The following is a 17,139-nucleotide window of genomic DNA, read 5'->3' as shown; positions in this document are numbered from 1 at the left end:
GCAGTGAGCTTTAATTTACAGTCTGAGAATTTCTATTAACAACTTACAAATTAATGTGCCGTTTTGAACTTAAATCAATGGAATTTTTTTGCAGATTCATCCTTAAATGTCATGAAATTCCTATTAATTCTAACGTACATGATATCAATCCCAAATAAGTACCTAGACTTGTTTTACAACTTCCTTTCCCATACTAACAATAACAAATAATGGATACTCTCGGAGTCAGTAAAGTAAAAGCCCTGAAATAAACGTTAATATTATTTAAAAAAATTCATATATTATTCGAAGAAAGTTAAGCGATAGAGGGTGCATACATTCAGGGGTATGAATAATTCCTACACTTTTTACAAAGGATTCAGATAAAATTTGTAAGTCTTAATCTTCTTTAATCAACCTGAGAACACATTTTATTGCGCACATCTAAAAACTTTTTTTCATTTGCATGTCATCGACAAATGCATCAAAACCTAAAAAAAAAGTTTTTCATGGTTCTTTAATTCGCTTCTTTTTATACACCAGCAGAATATTTTCGCGCCAGCATAAAATTTCATTTAGAAGTTCAGACTTTCGTCCCCTGCATTTACTTTCAACTAAGATTGGAATTATTAAGCTCGAGATTATCATCCTCTGAATTGCTGGAAATCAGCTCAATTGTCAGTAACCAGAGGATATTCTGAGGCACGGGGAGATTGCTGAACGATTCTCGTAGCACTTCATTTTTCCTGAAATTCGATAGAATTATTTTTCGAATACTTAAAAGCTCGATCACATTCAGGACAGCGATTCCCTTTTTACGTAACGTGTTTTGGAGCATTGATCTGCAAAAACGATTACTCCCGGTTATCAGTTGCGTCGACAGTTGCAACCGCAGAAGCCGCTAAAAGTCGTGCGGCAAAATGTCTTCAATTTCGGCGCGAAACTATCAGAACAGTGTGAGGTTCAAAATTTCATTTTCAGGACCGCTGCTGGTTGCTTAATTAAACTACAAGACTCCTGATTCCTGATTAACTAGAACAAGTATCGCTGATATCAGAAACATGAATGTGTTGTAAGTGCAGGTAAATAATCTAATCATATAGAGTTGACAAAAAAATAATGTTTTGCCATTTTTATTTCGAACCTTCAACTGATTCCTCCATTTATAGTTTAGTGTAAGTAAAACAACAATTTTATAAATATTTGCAGTTTTTAATCTAAAAAAAATTCTTATTTTTTTCGAAAATGGTGGATGGAAGCCGTTTCGAGCTTACAGGAACACTCCAAAAATTGCCAGAAAATTGCAGGAGAAACCCGTTCCAAACATTCAGGCGAATTTTACAGTTGTTTTCCTGAGCGAATTTGCTGTCTTGTGAAGTAACGCGGGGAAATATTGTAATTTTGTACACCCAAAATATTCTAGAAATTAATTCTACGGGATTTTTCACGTAGACTTAGTTTTTGATGCATCCCATCGATTCTACGTGCGTCTTGTAGTAACTACTTTCATTCCACGTATACGACTCATGAATTTCACGTAAAATTCATGTGGATAGCCGAAAATGCTTTTTTTGTGAACGTGTTTGTGTTCACATGTTAATTCTGATAAGAAAATGTACGAGCATCAGTCAGCTGATAGCTTCATGGTGAAAACTTGTGTCGGTTTGCAAATTGACACGTTTGTTTTTATTTTTGGTTCCGTTTCGTTAATTTACCACCCGCTTCCACGGATTTGATCTGACTCAGTGGCGCATCAGGTAAGAAACCGACCCGACGGTAGGAGCCGGAATTTTAAAAGATCCAACCGAATCCACTCACTAGTTAATAACATTTACTTTCGGTGGCTTTCCAGATTTTTTATTAATATTGAAAGTTTTATTTTATTTTCATTTTTGACTTCAGGCAATAGTGAAATATATTCCTCATTCCCTGGAAGAAGCCACCCAGGAAGGATGGATTACTCTACGCAGAACACCGATCGGTACTCGAGGGAACGAGTTCTCCGTATATACAGACCAGGTAATAACCATTATCACCATCAGAATAATTATTTTCTTCAATGGGATGCTAATAAATTTTTTCAACTTCAACAGGATTGAACATATTGCGGTTACTGGGAAAATTTCTAATCGCGCGACGGTAGCCTTCCGTGCGGTAGACTAGCCGGAGCAATAAACACAGTCAAAAAATTCACTCTTACTCACTAATTTCATTGAAAAGTTAAGAAGTAAATTCTTGAATCAATCTTCAAATAATTATTTTGCAAGAAAGGACAAAACATGAAGTCATCGGAATGAAATATTATTATTCTTAGTATTCATTGAAATTGAATTAATTACGAGCTTTAAAATCCCAGACAAAACAAAAAACAATCTACATTATTGAAAACACATTTTTCCATAGCCTGAGAATTAATGAATTTGGCATGACGAAGATTTTTGAATGCGTCTTTGATACTTTTTATGCTGGTCGAATTCAATAATGTTGTCGTTAAAATGTAACAAATTGTATATGAGAAGTTAAAAAAAGGAGTTGTGTACGGTGAATAATCTATTATAGGAAATAATACCATTCGCATCGCAAAATTTGTGCGATCTGTCAAACCAGTATAAAATCTGACGGTTTTCTACACTCTAACCGCTTTTCAGTTAAACTTTATACGGATAACTCCGACTGCAAAACATAGCACGAAATCCAACATTCAATGAATGATCGCTACCGTGTCGTCGAACTCTAAACTTATTTAAACAACTACAGGTTTTCATTTTTTTCGTGAATTTGTCCGCTGATTGACCCCATCGCAAACAGGTTTTATTTTACTATTCATTTTTCCATGATTTTGACCGCTGATTGACCAAGCTCAAGGCAAACACAATTTTTTGTTTTATAAACAATAGATAATCCGATAATAATATTTGGTATACATGTTTGTTTGACAACTTTTTATTAAACCATCTTTCAATGTTTTCCGCTTGTTCATCCGATTTAATTTCAGTCGATAAATAATCCTTATGTCGAACAATGCTCATTTTTTTCTTGACTACTGTAATTTTTTTTACAGTGGTACCCTACGGGAGCCCAAATCAGCTATCGCAGAAATAGAAAAAAAGAGTGGATCAGCAATACTAAAACGCACTTCGAGCCGTGGGATAATTCATAGTACCATTATGTTTCCCGGATTATTTCGAAGTGACAATAGTTAGTGAGTAGTAAAAAGCATCGCAATTTTATTTGTAATAATAAATAATAATTTAAAAATAAAAGAAACGATAAAATCAATCAAACAACCAATTGTTCTTAATAAGCTTTCATTTCAAATTTATTCACAATCCATTTAGAATCAAGTAAAACTAACAATAACTTTCATCGCCATATCGCGTTGAACGCACTAGAAAATCACGTAAATTATAGGTGAGGTCCATGAAGCACAAATTCTTATTAGGGGAGCGTTTACATAATTTATTCGTAGCATTTACGTGAAAATCATTTGGATAAAAATTATGTAGTTTTTCACGTAGCCGCTACGTGAGGATTATTTTGGGTGTAAGTTAACATTTTAATAAAATAGTTATAATTAAAACTGGGGTTTCTTCTTAAAAAATAAACACACGAGACACACGTCTGGTTTGGTCGGATGTCAGGTCTAGAAGACCGATTCGTTTATTGAGAGCTTAACATAGAGACTCGCCAGCGCGGATCTCATTTTACCTAATTCCCAGAATAGAATAACACCTAGACATCGAATAGCTATCTGGGCGAATACCACATCTTGAAATCGTCCTGTAATTTCAGCTGCTGAAAATCGTCCCAATCACAGGAGGAAAGCCTAAGTAAGTTTGTAAGGGTGATAAGGGCATAATGGCCACCTTAAGGAAGACGCTTATTTAACCATCATAGAAAACAGCTATAATATATGTGACTTAAATCTATCTATTTCCTAACTGGATTATACTTGAAAAAGTAGATAAAAACGTTTAAAAATGCATTTTAAAACTTTTTGCCGAAAGCTGAAAATCAGTCACTGTAGGGGCATAACGAGAACCCTCACTGGGGCAGTATAAGCAACATGCATTAATCGGGGCACGAAGAGCGTTTTCTGCCGTGGAAACTAGCAGCGAATTTAGCTCGATAAAGTCAACTAAATAATAGAGCTACAGCTTGACTTGTTTCGTCTGACAACTTGGCCTATTGGTTAGATATCGGAGAGGCAATCAGTTGGCTCGAGTTCGATTCGCCCAAGCAACCAGATTCCCTTAAAAAGGTTCCATAGAAGCTTAACCAGCTCTCGTTTGTGTCTGAAGAGAATTCTAATCAGCCCAAAATTTAAGTTCTTAAAGCTACTTTCAAGTTCGTTTAGGTGGCTGTAGAGAACGCTATTCAGCTTCTAAGAGAATGTCAAGAAACTTCTACGCGCCGAAAAAAAAATCCGATTGACAGATTGCTCTGATTGCTCTGACAACCAGATGTCAGATTGCTAGGTTGCCGGTCTATCATGGTCTATCTCATTGGTTATAACTAAATTGTTTTGATTACAAAAGCTGCTTACGCCTAGAGAATTGAACCGCTGCTCTCTAGGTTGCAATGAATTCCACCAGCCTCTCGACCAATCCAGCAGTAGTTCATTGCCACTGTAATAATTAGTATTTAAACTTAATGTCATTTGCATCCTATTTCGTTTCAAGGACTTTCAGCATACCACATAAATAATTAAACAAAAATTCTCATCATCAAATATTTATTCGAATATCTTAACATGTATAAGAAAAATTCGAAAAAATCTTGAATTCCATTTGTGAATATCAGTAGGGGAGAGTGGGGATACTTGATCCCCTTTTCTTATTTTCACCATATCTTTTTGGAAAAATTTAGCAACTCGCCGTTTTTGACATTTTCTGACAGCTTGTAACTTCAAGTTTCTGTGCTCCAAAAATTAGAACGATACTTGAACCCGTTGATGAACTAGAAGCATTTTCGTGGGAGTAAAAAAATTGCAATTTTTCTGAAGTTAGGGGAGACTTGATCCCCTATTGAAGGAGACTTGATCCCCTATTGAAGGAGACTTGATCTTTTATTCAGGAAGCCCTAATCCTTGTATAAAAATCAAACAAAACCTCAAGCGAAAATGTTAATTGACTATTTTGGTCATGTTTGTTCTCATTTCACAATTTATAGCAGACATAAGAAGAAAATTCTATAACTTTGTCTCAACGCTAAAAACATTGCATACCTAAAGGCGCTATTTTTTATAATTTAGAGAAAATTAATTATTTTTGCTCTTTTCTTCAGACAATTGTTTGATAATTAATTATTAGTTTTTGGATAAATATGAGTTATTTCGTAATCAGCAATCATAGTAAAAAACATGTAAGGTGTTTGGGTTGCGATCGATTACTTTTGTGACGTCAATTCAGGCTAGAATTGATAATTTTTCACTTCAGTATTCAATAATTTGGAAATGGTCAGTTTTTGTTTATTTATTGTTTGAATAGATCGAAAGCAGTAAGATTGAACGAAGGGTTTGAGCAGATCTTTCTGTATTTTGGCAATTCATCTCTACACACACTATCATTATCCGGATCCCATGCCGCCTGCGCCCGCTACGCTCGTTATGGCCCCAGGAAGCTGTTCCAGAAGTCCAGGCAACACCTGTTGTCCAACATTCAGGAGGAACTGGGCCACATCTATGACGGTTTGAAGTTCACCCAACCCCGGAATAGCCGCCCGATCGGAGCCACTTCCTCCGTCAGTGTTCATCATCATGGATCCTGTTTGGCGTTTTTCACGATTCAGCTAGGGAAAGTGGATTAAACTTGTAAAAACAAAAAACCAAGATTCAAATTTGAAGTTAAAACAGGCTAACGGATGCCTACCGTGTATCCATGGCACAACCCAACCAAAACTGACAATAAACACACAATCGCTAAGGCTCGACTCAGAGTCGGAACCATTTTACCCACTGTTGAACCCGGTTAAGAGACAATCAAACTGCTGACTCCCGATCGTTGTACTACTGAAACTTCCCGGCTGGAATCACAGAACTTTTATAGCCGGAACATCGAATGCAATTTGGATTCAAATAGCTGAAGCCGTGGTCAAATTGGCCAATTTCCGACAAAATGACAACGGTAGACACGAATCGTTTCTGTTTTCCGCCGATAATCATTTCTCGAAGATGAGTTCTGCGAAAACGTTTCAATAGCATATAGATATGTACCTAGAAAGTGGAAGATAATTCTAAAAAAAACGTGTTTATAAATGCATGTGTAGCAACTTCAAATATGGTTATTGAAAAATTCAATAAAAACTTTTATAAATCTTCTCCCCTAAGAAGACCTTGAATCTTAACGAAACTGAAGCAAGAAGATCCTTTCCGATGTTCAATGGTGGTGGGGTGGTGTCCCGTGTCGTAAATCACCAGTTATGATACAGTATAGCTACAAAAAACTAATCCGCCCAACGTGGGGCTCGAACCCACGACCCTGAGATTAAGAGTCTCATGCTCTACCGACTGAGCTAGCCGGGCTGTTGATAACGATCAAAAATACGCCAGTTTTCACAAAATCTCTCTATCCCTCGACTCACCCGGCAGAAGCTTGCCGGTACCACAAAAAGGACAACGATTTGCTACACGTGTTTCTATTTTCGACTCATTCATTTCGAACTTGCACCAGCCGCCGGAACAGCTGCTTCGTTGATCGTTGAAGATCCCAGGTCCGATCGTATTTTTTTTTCAACCCTATGTCCGTCGTCATAGGTATAGACGAGGAAAATAGAAAACTGAAAACGAAAGCGTCAACCAAAAGTTTCGTCATTGGAAATGCGCACCACAATTGATGCCAAATTATCACGTGCCGGCACGAGATTTGTCGTGTCTTTAATGAAAGCGAACTCACATTGAAGGGAGTTTGTAATATGGGGATTATGATTGATGCTGAGATTGTTATGAGAATTTTTTTTCCAATTTCACATCAATTTAATGTAGGTATGGATTTTATTACTGAACCAGGACGACATTGTGATTAACCAGGGTTACCAGGCTGGAATAAATTTGGAATTCTTTTATTTTGTCACTCGGAGTTGAAGCATCTAATGCAGGAGGGTGGGTGGTTTTAGTTTATCAGTAATAATTCAAAATTACAATAAATTAGAAGGAATTGTACCAACATTTGTATGCAATAATATTACATACAATCTACATTGCAAAAACATTTAAAAGTCGAGGTATTTCTCATCGAAAATGGTGAGAAAAGGTGAGAAAATTCCAATCTTTAAATATTAAATTAGATTTCTATCTGTCTGCCTGTTCCCCATAGACTCGGAAACTACTTAACTGATTTACGTGCAACTTGGCAAGTGTGGGTATTGATGGCCGGGGAAGGTTCCTATTGCCCCTCACCCTAACAGGAAGGGGAGAGGGGGTCTCCCAAATAAAAGGCAAATATTTGCATATAACTCGAGAACCGATCAAGCAAATGGTACCAAACTGAACAAATGAATTGACATTATTTTCTACATTTTAAGCTGATATTTTAAAGTTTTTCATTTTCATTCAAAATTTGAAAAAAAAAATTTGTCAATAAATGTACAAATTTTAACATTTTTAGATGCCATAAAAACCCAGTACGACGGATTGGCTATTATCTAAAAATTACTGGTTTAGTCACCCTGTCCCAACACTGTTGATGTTAAAATATTTTTGGAACAATCACCAAAATTTTTTAAATACTTTTTTTTTATAATTCAGTTACCTGCCTGGGGTAAGATGCAACAAAATGAAAATCAAAGAGACACCTTGTAAATCTCGTTTCCATATGCTTAAGTTTAATTGTTTTGCAACACGCATTTGTCAACATTGAAATTTCTTTCATCCAATCATTTATTTTTATGATTTCAGCTAGTAGAATTATTGTAATATTTTTTACCCCTGAATGTATGCAATATCCTCCTGATGTTCAGAAAAAATGTGAAAATTAGTTCCAACAGAACCACACTGAACCCAAATCCACTCTTAAAATACACATGATTTTTCACTTAAAAACAAGGATCCAGTGATTTTCTTCCATTCAAGTGTGACATATACATTTCACTTGGCAGTAACTTAAATTTCAAGTGAATTCATACACTTCACTTCAGTCGTCACTTGAATTTGAAGTGAAAAAAATATTCACTTCCCCATCACTTGAATTTCAAGTGAATGTCGGGTCGGTTGTGTTTATTTTCAGAGTTCAAAATGGCAAATTCTAAAGAGCAGCGGTTAAAGCTTATGATGGATTTGGATTTTCCCAATTGTTTACTAGGCGATTTTTGCGGTAGTTTGTGTTAAAAGTGATGCAAGGAAAAGTTATTTAAAGGTGTTATCATGTTTCAGCTTGTGGGTTGAACTGGACAGATTTTCTGGTTTGCAGCAGGGAAGATTTAGAAGTCGCACTATCTGCAGTAACCGATCTGCCTTGGGATTACGATGGAATTTTCCAATCAATAAATTTATGGTGCACGCGTAATGTAAGTATTTGAAATCGAAGTGGTGTTCTATAAATGTTCTTTTATTTAAAAACACGTGAGATAATTAACTAAAAACTTACTTAGAAATTTCACTCGAATTTCATAGTTTAATTCACTTGACCGGTCACTTAAGTGAATTCACTTGACCCATCACTTAAAATTCAAATGAAATTACGTATGGCCAGAATTTACTACAGATGTCACTTATTTTTTAAGTGAAAATTATTTTGGGTGCAGAAATTACTCCAATTGGTGTTTTAATGCGTAAGGCGGCATCCATAAATTACGTAACGCAAAGAATGCACTTTTTGACCCCCTCCCCCCCCGTATGTCACAAATCGTAACGCTTCGATGTACCCCCCTATGGAAATTACGTAACGCTGACAATACCCCCCCCCCCATCTTCTCATGTTTTTGAATACTCGAAGATAAAAAAAATACAAAAATTCTTTTAACGTTCTTCAAAACGGAATTTATTTCTATCCAAACCAAATCGCTTATTAGTACTTTTTGATGATAACTCTCTGATAATATAAATTACGAATTGATCTTCAGTTTTCCAACGGTTAATTCACGGATATTCAATTCACATTTTAAGGAGTCTATCTCAGAATCTTTAAAGAGGAAAATTTACAAGCCAGTTTCAATCATATTGAAGCTTACAAATTTTAAGCTGATTTTGGTTTGTTTATCATTCTGCAAAAATTGCATGACATCAAAATAGCTGCGATTAAGCATACTGAAATTTTTAAGGAAAAAATCGTTACGTAACGATGAACATACCTCCCCCCCCTCCCCTATGTCACAATTCGTAACGCTCGAGCTGGTTCAGCACCAAAGGTGGGGCCATCGCCACGCGCCACGTCCACCGTCGAAGGACCCAGTGCGCCGCCGATAACATCGACCGACCGCCGTCGCTGTTACTTACCCTCGAACCTGATTCAGCACCCAAGTTGGGGTCAGGAACTCCGCATCCACGCCGCTTTGCTTACTGTCAAAGGATTAGCAGAGCCCGGTTCAGCACCCAAGGTGGGACCTGGTACATTAAACACAACCCGCGAGAGCCAGCCAGTTTCCAAGCCGACCTCACCGAACCCGAGCTCGACGTCAAGGAAGGAACCAGTGCGCAAATAAAGGTTAGCTAGGTTAAGAAATTGTGGGGTGAACAAAACTGCAGATTATTAAACGGTACCGAATTTTATCCGAGGAGTTTACTTTAGCTGTCCCGAATTTCCCTGCAACTTAGTTTTGTGTAAGCTTGCCGACACGAGGGATTATTAGGGGTTCACCGCAAATCTACCGAATGGCCAACAGCCAGTCTTACAGGTTATATTGTGGTATAAATTTAATTGGTTTTAACAGCATGTTTCAATTCCTTTAATAATAATCAATAATAATAGATTTCCAAGAACAAAGGATCGATTTAGACAAATATTTGCCATAAAAACTATAAGTGTATCCAATTACCATTGAAATATTCACTGTTACAACGGACAACACAGCTTTTATTCCATCTCGGCAATAATTAATCGTCTCCAGATTGACTCACGTGATCATCGTCGAAGTTTTCCTCGTCGTCGCTGGACTCCACTGAAGCTTTCACGGACCACGGCTTCATCCTTTCGGCCGCGAAGTTAGCTGACGTTCTTCTCTGGCTGAATCAAACTCCAGGAACATCGTCAATCAGGTAACGGTCATTGCCGACCGCTTTCTCGATGATGAAAAGCCCCTTGAAACGGCTTCTTACTCTGACCCGTGGGTTAACCATCATTCTCTACCAACACCAGATCTCCTTCTTCGTACTGCCTAGCCGGTCGGCGTCGTTTATAAAAGTGCAGTTGTTGCTCCTTCTGGATTCTGTCCCGAACCACGAACCACATGGAGCGTTTCCTCGAAACGTCCCGAAGGTACTTCTGAAGTAAACATCATCAACAAATGATTCTGCATGATGTCCTGTGGATTGTAACTGAACAGAAGCGAATGCGGCGATCGTTCAACATAGTATTCAGTCTCTACTGGATCATGTGGAGGTGCTGGTCCCAACCTCTATCGTTATCCTTCACCATGCACCTGATCGAGTGCAAAACGTAGCAATTCTCCCGTTCTGCCTGCTCGTTAGCCCGAGGAGTTCCAACTGCTACTTTTACTTAACTGATTCCGGACTGCTCACAAAACTCTTTAAATTTTTTCGATGTATACGCTGTTCTACGATCAGTTATTTTTTATGCGATTCGGCTTACCGAACGTTGCAAACACATCAATCAACATTAGGATCAGTGGTTTTGTCTTTGTGTTACGTACAGCTTTCGATACGACGTAATTTGTGAAACTGCCGATCAATACTATTATGTGCTCGTTCTGCAGAGAAGAGCGAACATACGGCCCATAGTGATCTCAATGGATCGTATCAAATGGAATCGGCACATTCTCGATCGGGTGCAACAGGCCTTCCTGGATCTGCCTACCCAGGTTATCGAAAGGTGGGTTGAACAGAATCACCATCAGCACGCGTACATGATCGTCTTCTCGCTGCAAAAGCTCATCCTCGCCAATATCTATTTCCATTTCACTGGCCATCACGGGTTCGGGCTTGTCACACACGGGATCTTCCACTGGATTCCGGCTCAAGCAATCGATATGCTACATCTTCTCACCCTTGCGTTGGACTAGTTCCAGCATTCCAACAGCTTCAGCAGCCACTTTGCTACAACGGGCAGCATTTGCTTCTTCGCCACCGTTTTCTTTACAGCTTCACAGTCGGTTTCGATCTTTATATGACGGCCCAGCACATACTTCCGAAAATGTTCCATCGACTCCACTACAGCTGAAGCCTCCAACTCATAGATGTACTTGCGATTTTCTATCGGCGGAATTTTGCGACTGAAGTAACTAATCGGGTATAAACCATCTTCCATCTTCTTCAGCATTATGCCCGACAAACCTTGTGAGCAGGCATCCGTGTGTAGCTCGATCTCTGCCTTTGGATCGTACATCACTATCACTGGTCTACTGACCAACACTACTTTGAGTCTCTCAAAAGCCGATTGTAGGGCAACCCTCTACACGAAATCAAAATGTTTTTTGTAAGCCGTGTTAAAGGTTCGGCCACTAAGCTGAATTTTTCCACGAAACGTCTAAAATAGTTCGCCAGACCCAAGAACTCTCTCACGTTGCGTACACTACTAGGAACTGGAAAGTCTTTGATAGCACTGATTTTATCGAGGTCTGGCTTTATTTCACCGGCGCTGATTTCGTGGCACAAAAGTTCGCTTTTTTCGTCATAAATTGCGTCTTTTCTAGATTCACAGATAGTCCATTTTCTGATATTACCTTCAGTAACTTTTTCATCACATCACTAAAATCTTCTCCTCCAAAGGTGACGTCGTCCAGGCACGCCATGAAACCCATCCGACGAAATGCTGCAATCACTGCGTCGATCATCCTGCGGAACACTCCCAGCAAACATTTTTGTAGGTATATTTCCCAACAACTTTGTTATACGTTTCATATACATTATAGAATAATCGTATGAAACACGAAAAAACAGCATTTACCTACCAAAGTGGAGGCAATATACATACAAATTTTCAACTTCTGACTAAAGCGATAAGAATATACGATTTCGACACCATATTCATACATACTGAAAAAATGCAAGAGAGCACAAGTTTTTTCTCTCAACGCATGCGAACTGTTGCCAGCGACAATATTTGCTGCCTCTGTCATTGGGCAATTCTTGCAAATACACCATCTGATTTTTAGCAATCTGGTTGCACTGCTGGTCGCAAAGAGAACAACAAAGCTGTTCTCTCTTTTGACCCACGCGGGAGAAAAAAAAAAGGAACGAAATCGTCTTCAAAATCTGCAAACATGGCGGACTTTTTATCATATCCGATTTAAACCATTAAATACGACTTCGAGTAACGATTTTTACGACATTATACTTGCGTTAGTTGGAATTACGATTCGCCGTAACGTTTTTATTGACTTGAGTTAACATTTTTAATGCGATTTCATGTTTGCTGGGCTGCACTACCATTGGACGCACTAACTCTATGCCAAAAATGCGCTGAAGAATGTACTGTACCAAAGATGATATGATTGGAAAAGCACTACTGCAAAATGATGCAGAACCACTACATTCAAGTGAAAAATGGAAATTATTTATGGGATTTTCATTCAATTGGATAATTATTTATCTCTAAATAAAAAAAAAATTAAAAAATTAAGTTAGAATCGAACCCAATGCAACACTCTTATTTCGACTTGCCATTCCTATAACTTTACCAGTTTACTAGTTAGAAAACGGTTTATTGTCATTGTCTTTCTGACACGCTCGATCGCCAAAAAACGCACTGCGTTGGTCGTCTGCCATTTGTTTCAATTTTCATCCTCCTTTGTCTTTGATGGGAATGGGATGGGAATGGAAAACGAGAATCTTTTGCGGTTTATCTAAAGGGTGTTCAGATCAAAAAGTAGTCATACTAAATTGCGTTTAAATAAAGTATAAGTTTATTTGAAAAAATCAAAGTATCTTTTATTTTGAAGTTCGATTTGTATAAAAGACGAAAAAAATCAGTTAAGATTCCGGTTGACCTAGTCCAAATTGACGCCTGTTCAGGTGTTCAGGTTTCTTACATGAATGATGAGAATAAATACAATGAATTAAAGTTGACCACTTTTTGATCCGAACACCCTTTACTCACACATCGATGCAGCGCGATATCCGAAGTTTCGCGCTGGTGATTGCCAACCAGTGACGATGAAAAATTTATCAAACACTTCGGCAAACGGTAACCCTTTCTTTTGTTTGGTTCCGACACTTGGAAGATGTTTGATTGATGTCTGGTCAGCATGAAATGTCGTTAGCTTGGTCAGGCAAATAGAAATTAGCTGCAGCATTTTTTTTTACTTTTCGAAAGAAAAATGAGCATTTTTTGAAAAGATTTGTAATCGTTTATTATAAAAATTGGTGCCAGAACCAAACAAAATCAACAAAGCTATTGTTTTATAGATGAGGCATGTTCAATTGGGTGAAACTTGTAAACTCATCTTCCGGATCACAAACATCCATCCATCGATAAGTTCGAATACACTTTTTAGAATTTTGTTGTTGTAAAGCCAAATCTTTTTTACAGTATTTTTGAACTATCATCAGACCAACTATTTCAGATGTTGAAGTGTTCTCTTTCGTTAAGGGCTCATTATTTGGTCCTTTTTTCATCACAAGTACTTTTACAAGCAAACTCAAAATCCGTTTTTTAGACCAAAATGAACGAATCTCAGTTCGACAAATATGACTCCTTTTGCTTAATTCTCATGATCATTGAGACCCTTAGAGCAAAAGGATTATATGTAAGTGCAAAAATGATTGATTTTGAGTTTATAATACCAATTAATTTTGACTCCATAAATAATTGTTACCTTTATTTTTTTTAAATTTGTCATAAAAATGTCTATAAAGTTCTTCGTAGAACAAAAGTTGTTTGTAGTTGAATATGAAACTAAGCTTCTAGGAATGTTTAAGCGACAAAAATTTGGGTTTCAGAGGATTTAAAATAAATATATTAACACTTCTGCCACAACCAATCTAAGAAAAGTAAAGAAAAACCCTTCATGACGCTTTTACTTACTTGTTTGCCAACCGTTTTCATCGCGCTCTCAGTTAAGGGTAAATGAAAATGCATCAGTTTGCATCGGACGAGTGAATGATGCAGCTTTTCATTCGTTTTAGTTGAGACCAATTACACAACCGATCGAAAGAATCAGTCGAATTTCTCGGAGTGCTTTCAGTAGTACACGTAGTTTTTACAAAGTGTGAAAACGATCCCGACAATTTACAACATAGTAAGCAGCTCGTCACTACGCTTCGCTAGATTGTACCAGTTCTGACGTGTATGACAACAATGTATTTTTCGGTCTTTTAAAGTTTGTAACCAGGTTTCACAGATACGAAGCGCAAAAATTCCGGTAACCCAAAATGTGGTGGCGTTATTTCCTGGCGGTAACCAATGAGTACAAAATTGTTCGTGGTATGCTATTTTATTCAGCCCTGTGGCCCACTGGATGCGTTCTGCAGCAAACCGTTGGTGAAGGTCGACACCTCAGTGATTTAGACTGGAAGCGTTGCATCAGGTAGGAGTTCTGGGTTCGATTTTTTCGTTAATTCTTACAATAAATATTTCCCACCGTTTCCAAGCGAAGATACAGCTTGTACGGGACCTTCGTGTCGGCTCCCATGCTGTACTCCTGGATGCGTCTGGCCAATATGATGTGGCCTCGAACCGATTTCCGGTCCTCGATGATCAAGGCTGTCACCGAGCAGGCTGCCTTCGACCCGTTTGCGATCGCGTTCTTCTTTTATGGGATGAGCATTCTGGAGCGTAAAAGTCCGCATCGAGCCGCTGAAGAGGTGGGTAGATTGTTGTATCTTAAAAATACATTACAAGTTTCGATTTCTGATTGCATCAGCTTAGTTTTTTCGATTAAATTCGGAATTAAGACTCAAAAGACAGAAGATACATATTTGTCAAAAGGTAGAGGAAAAAAGAATGAACATAGAATACAAATGACAGAAAACATAAGCAAGAAAATAGACAACAGAATAAGACAGAAGACATAGGCTAGAAGGCAGAAGACAGATGAAAGATGGCAGAAGATAACGATAGAAGACATGCGATAAAAGACAGAAGACTGACGACAAACTTAAGCAGATATAAGACTGAAGATGCTCAAATATATTGACACTTTTATTTCGTATAGCATGGCAAAGAGAATGACGGGAGCCAATCGAACTGTCACTCGCAGGAGCCAATCGAGCATATATTGGAAAATCATGGTTGTAGTCATGTGATTCACAATGCTTTTTGGTTTCTTACTAACTAAATTACTTACTACAGTTACTACTAAAGTTGTATAGCATAATTTTTACTTTTTTTTCTTTCTATAGATCTTAATGAATGAAATATTTTTCAAAAGCGATTTCGAGTTAAAATAATAAAAAAGCATGTTAATGCATGGGATTTCAGTTGAAAAAAAGGATAAAAAAAACTCTACTAGTTGCAATTATTCAAGCAGGAATGCTGATAAATGTTATTTTCTATAAAGTGATGGAGTTTTTTGAGCCGTAAGTTCTCCAGAAATAAAGTTAAATCATAAATATTAAAACAAAAATGTAGCGGACTAACTAGCGAATAGCGTTTTAATGCCGACCTCTGAACACTATCATAGAATGTCCGATTGGTTTCCACGAATGACAGTTCGTTTGGCTCCCGTCATTCTCTTTGCCAGACTATATGAAATTATAGAGTGTATACTCAAATTTGACGAGAGTGAGCATATGGTAGTCATGTGTTACGTGAATGATTACGATATAAGTTTATAACATGTTTAAATATGTGCCAGTAAAACAAACTTTGGCAAAAAATCCCTTTTTTTTCTAGTGTATTGAAAATATTTGTTTTTCCTTCCTTCAGGTTTCGTCCAAATTCTGGGACACCTACAAGGTGGGCTTCTGCTACTGGCCGGTGGTGCAGACGCTAAATTTCTCCCTGGTACCACCCAGGAATCAAATTCTGGCCGCCGGGGTGTTCAGCCTCATCTGGACCACCTTTCTGGCCTTTGTCAAACACTTGTCACCCGAAACCAGTCCCATTCAGCAGCTCAAAGAACCGAAATCGCGGTTGAAACCGCTGTGAGTGAATTGTACAAAATTGTAGTTGTGTTGCAATGTGCTAGTCTCATTTTGTAATGAAATCCTTTATTTTAGTATGTATTTATTGTGATAATAAATCAATTGACAATAACCGGTTCGTTCATCTGCGAACGTAATGCCCTAGGTGTAAATGCTTTTTTTAATTTCTCCTGTTTCACCTTGAGCACAAAAACTAGGTAGGTATGCACTTGTAAGACGAGAAGAATGTTTTCTAATTGACGAATTCTGGTTGAATTTTTTTGTCTAACAGTTTTAGCGTTGAAAAGGCTTACACGTCTACAACTCCCTCCCAAAAAAGTACAATAATCAATGGATACCTAATGGCATTTTATTAATTCCCGCAATGCGCAGTGAGTTCCTGCTGCATCCGAGCATACGGGTGTCCAAGTCAAGGCAAGATGTCTCCAGTCTTATGGGTTAACGAAGGATGGCTCCCATACCCCTATTGGCAAAACGCAATCGAGAGCACGTTAATTTAACATAAAAGGTACCGCACGTTACTTGCAGCAATGGCACCAAAACGAAAGATTACGTGAGGCACAATTGTTAAGAGTTATTTTGAAAATACAGCGGTTCAAGTATTCTTGATGTAGTTGTGGCACTCAAAAACACTTTTGTCTAGTTTAAGTTATGTTATCATCCCTTAAGTTTTCGACGTGATAAAGGGTGATACGTGTGTAGCCGATAATTGCGATTCGCCACACTCTCTCGACCGATAGGCCTTCCGAGTCGTTATTCTCCCTCCATGATCCTCACCACACGCACAGACATGACGGCCGAGCTGTCGTTTCGTGTGCGGCAGCCAGTCTACTAACGATCGTCGGCGAGAGTGGACGCGTGCCTCCCGTTCAGCCAGTACAGCACGAAGCTCAAGTGTGCACAATGGCGATCCTGCCAGGAGATTTTTTAGTCTGGCTGAACGGGAGAATAAAAAGGTTGTTTTG

At 38.0% G+C, this 17,139-nt stretch overlaps 2 protein-coding genes and 1 non-coding gene across 4 annotated transcripts; 1 reads left to right on the top strand and 2 right to left on the bottom strand.

Annotated features, from left to right (window-relative positions):
* Positions 1 to 5,496: 5,496 nt before the first annotated feature.
* On the bottom strand, positions 5,497 to 6,010 carry LOC129739353 (uncharacterized). Its single transcript, XM_055730760.1, has 2 exons — positions 5,850 to 6,010; positions 5,497 to 5,769 (listed from the first exon to the last, which is right to left on the bottom strand). The coding sequence occupies exons 1-2, from the start codon at positions 5,925 to 5,927 to the stop codon at positions 5,548 to 5,550; spliced, it is 300 nt and encodes a 99-aa protein (XP_055586735.1). The 5' UTR covers positions 5,928 to 6,010; the 3' UTR covers positions 5,497 to 5,547.
* Positions 6,011 to 6,429: 419 nt separating this feature from the next.
* Positions 6,430 to 6,502, bottom strand: Trnak-cuu (transfer RNA lysine (anticodon CUU)). The gene has a single exon. It is a non-coding gene; the product is annotated as a tRNA-Lys (tRNA).
* Positions 6,503 to 14,184: 7,682 nt separating this feature from the next.
* LOC129739784 (mpv17-like protein) lies at positions 14,185 to 16,326 on the top strand. 2 transcript variants are annotated; one of them, XM_055731302.1, is made up of 4 exons: positions 14,185 to 14,328; positions 14,411 to 14,616; positions 14,686 to 14,893; positions 15,957 to 16,326. In XM_055731302.1, exons 2-4 carry the CDS (start codon positions 14,462 to 14,464, stop codon positions 16,176 to 16,178), a joined length of 585 nt encoding a protein of 194 aa, XP_055587277.1. In that variant the 5' UTR covers positions 14,185 to 14,328; positions 14,411 to 14,461; the 3' UTR covers positions 16,179 to 16,326. The 2 variants fall into 2 exon arrangements, with proteins under 2 accessions (XP_055587277.1, XP_055587278.1); XM_055731303.1 differs by lacking the exon at positions 14,185 to 14,328 and having other exon boundaries at positions 14,339 to 14,616.
* The last annotated feature ends 813 nt before the right edge of the window (positions 16,327 to 17,139 follow it).

This window comes from Uranotaenia lowii, chromosome 1, assembly GCF_029784155.1.
Source record: "Uranotaenia lowii strain MFRU-FL chromosome 1, ASM2978415v1, whole genome shotgun sequence".
In the NCBI taxonomy this organism is placed as follows: Eukaryota; Metazoa; Arthropoda; class Insecta; order Diptera; family Culicidae; genus Uranotaenia; species Uranotaenia lowii.
The sequence above is the reverse complement of the archived record's forward strand: the minus strand, read 5'-3'. Positions and strand labels throughout refer to the sequence as shown.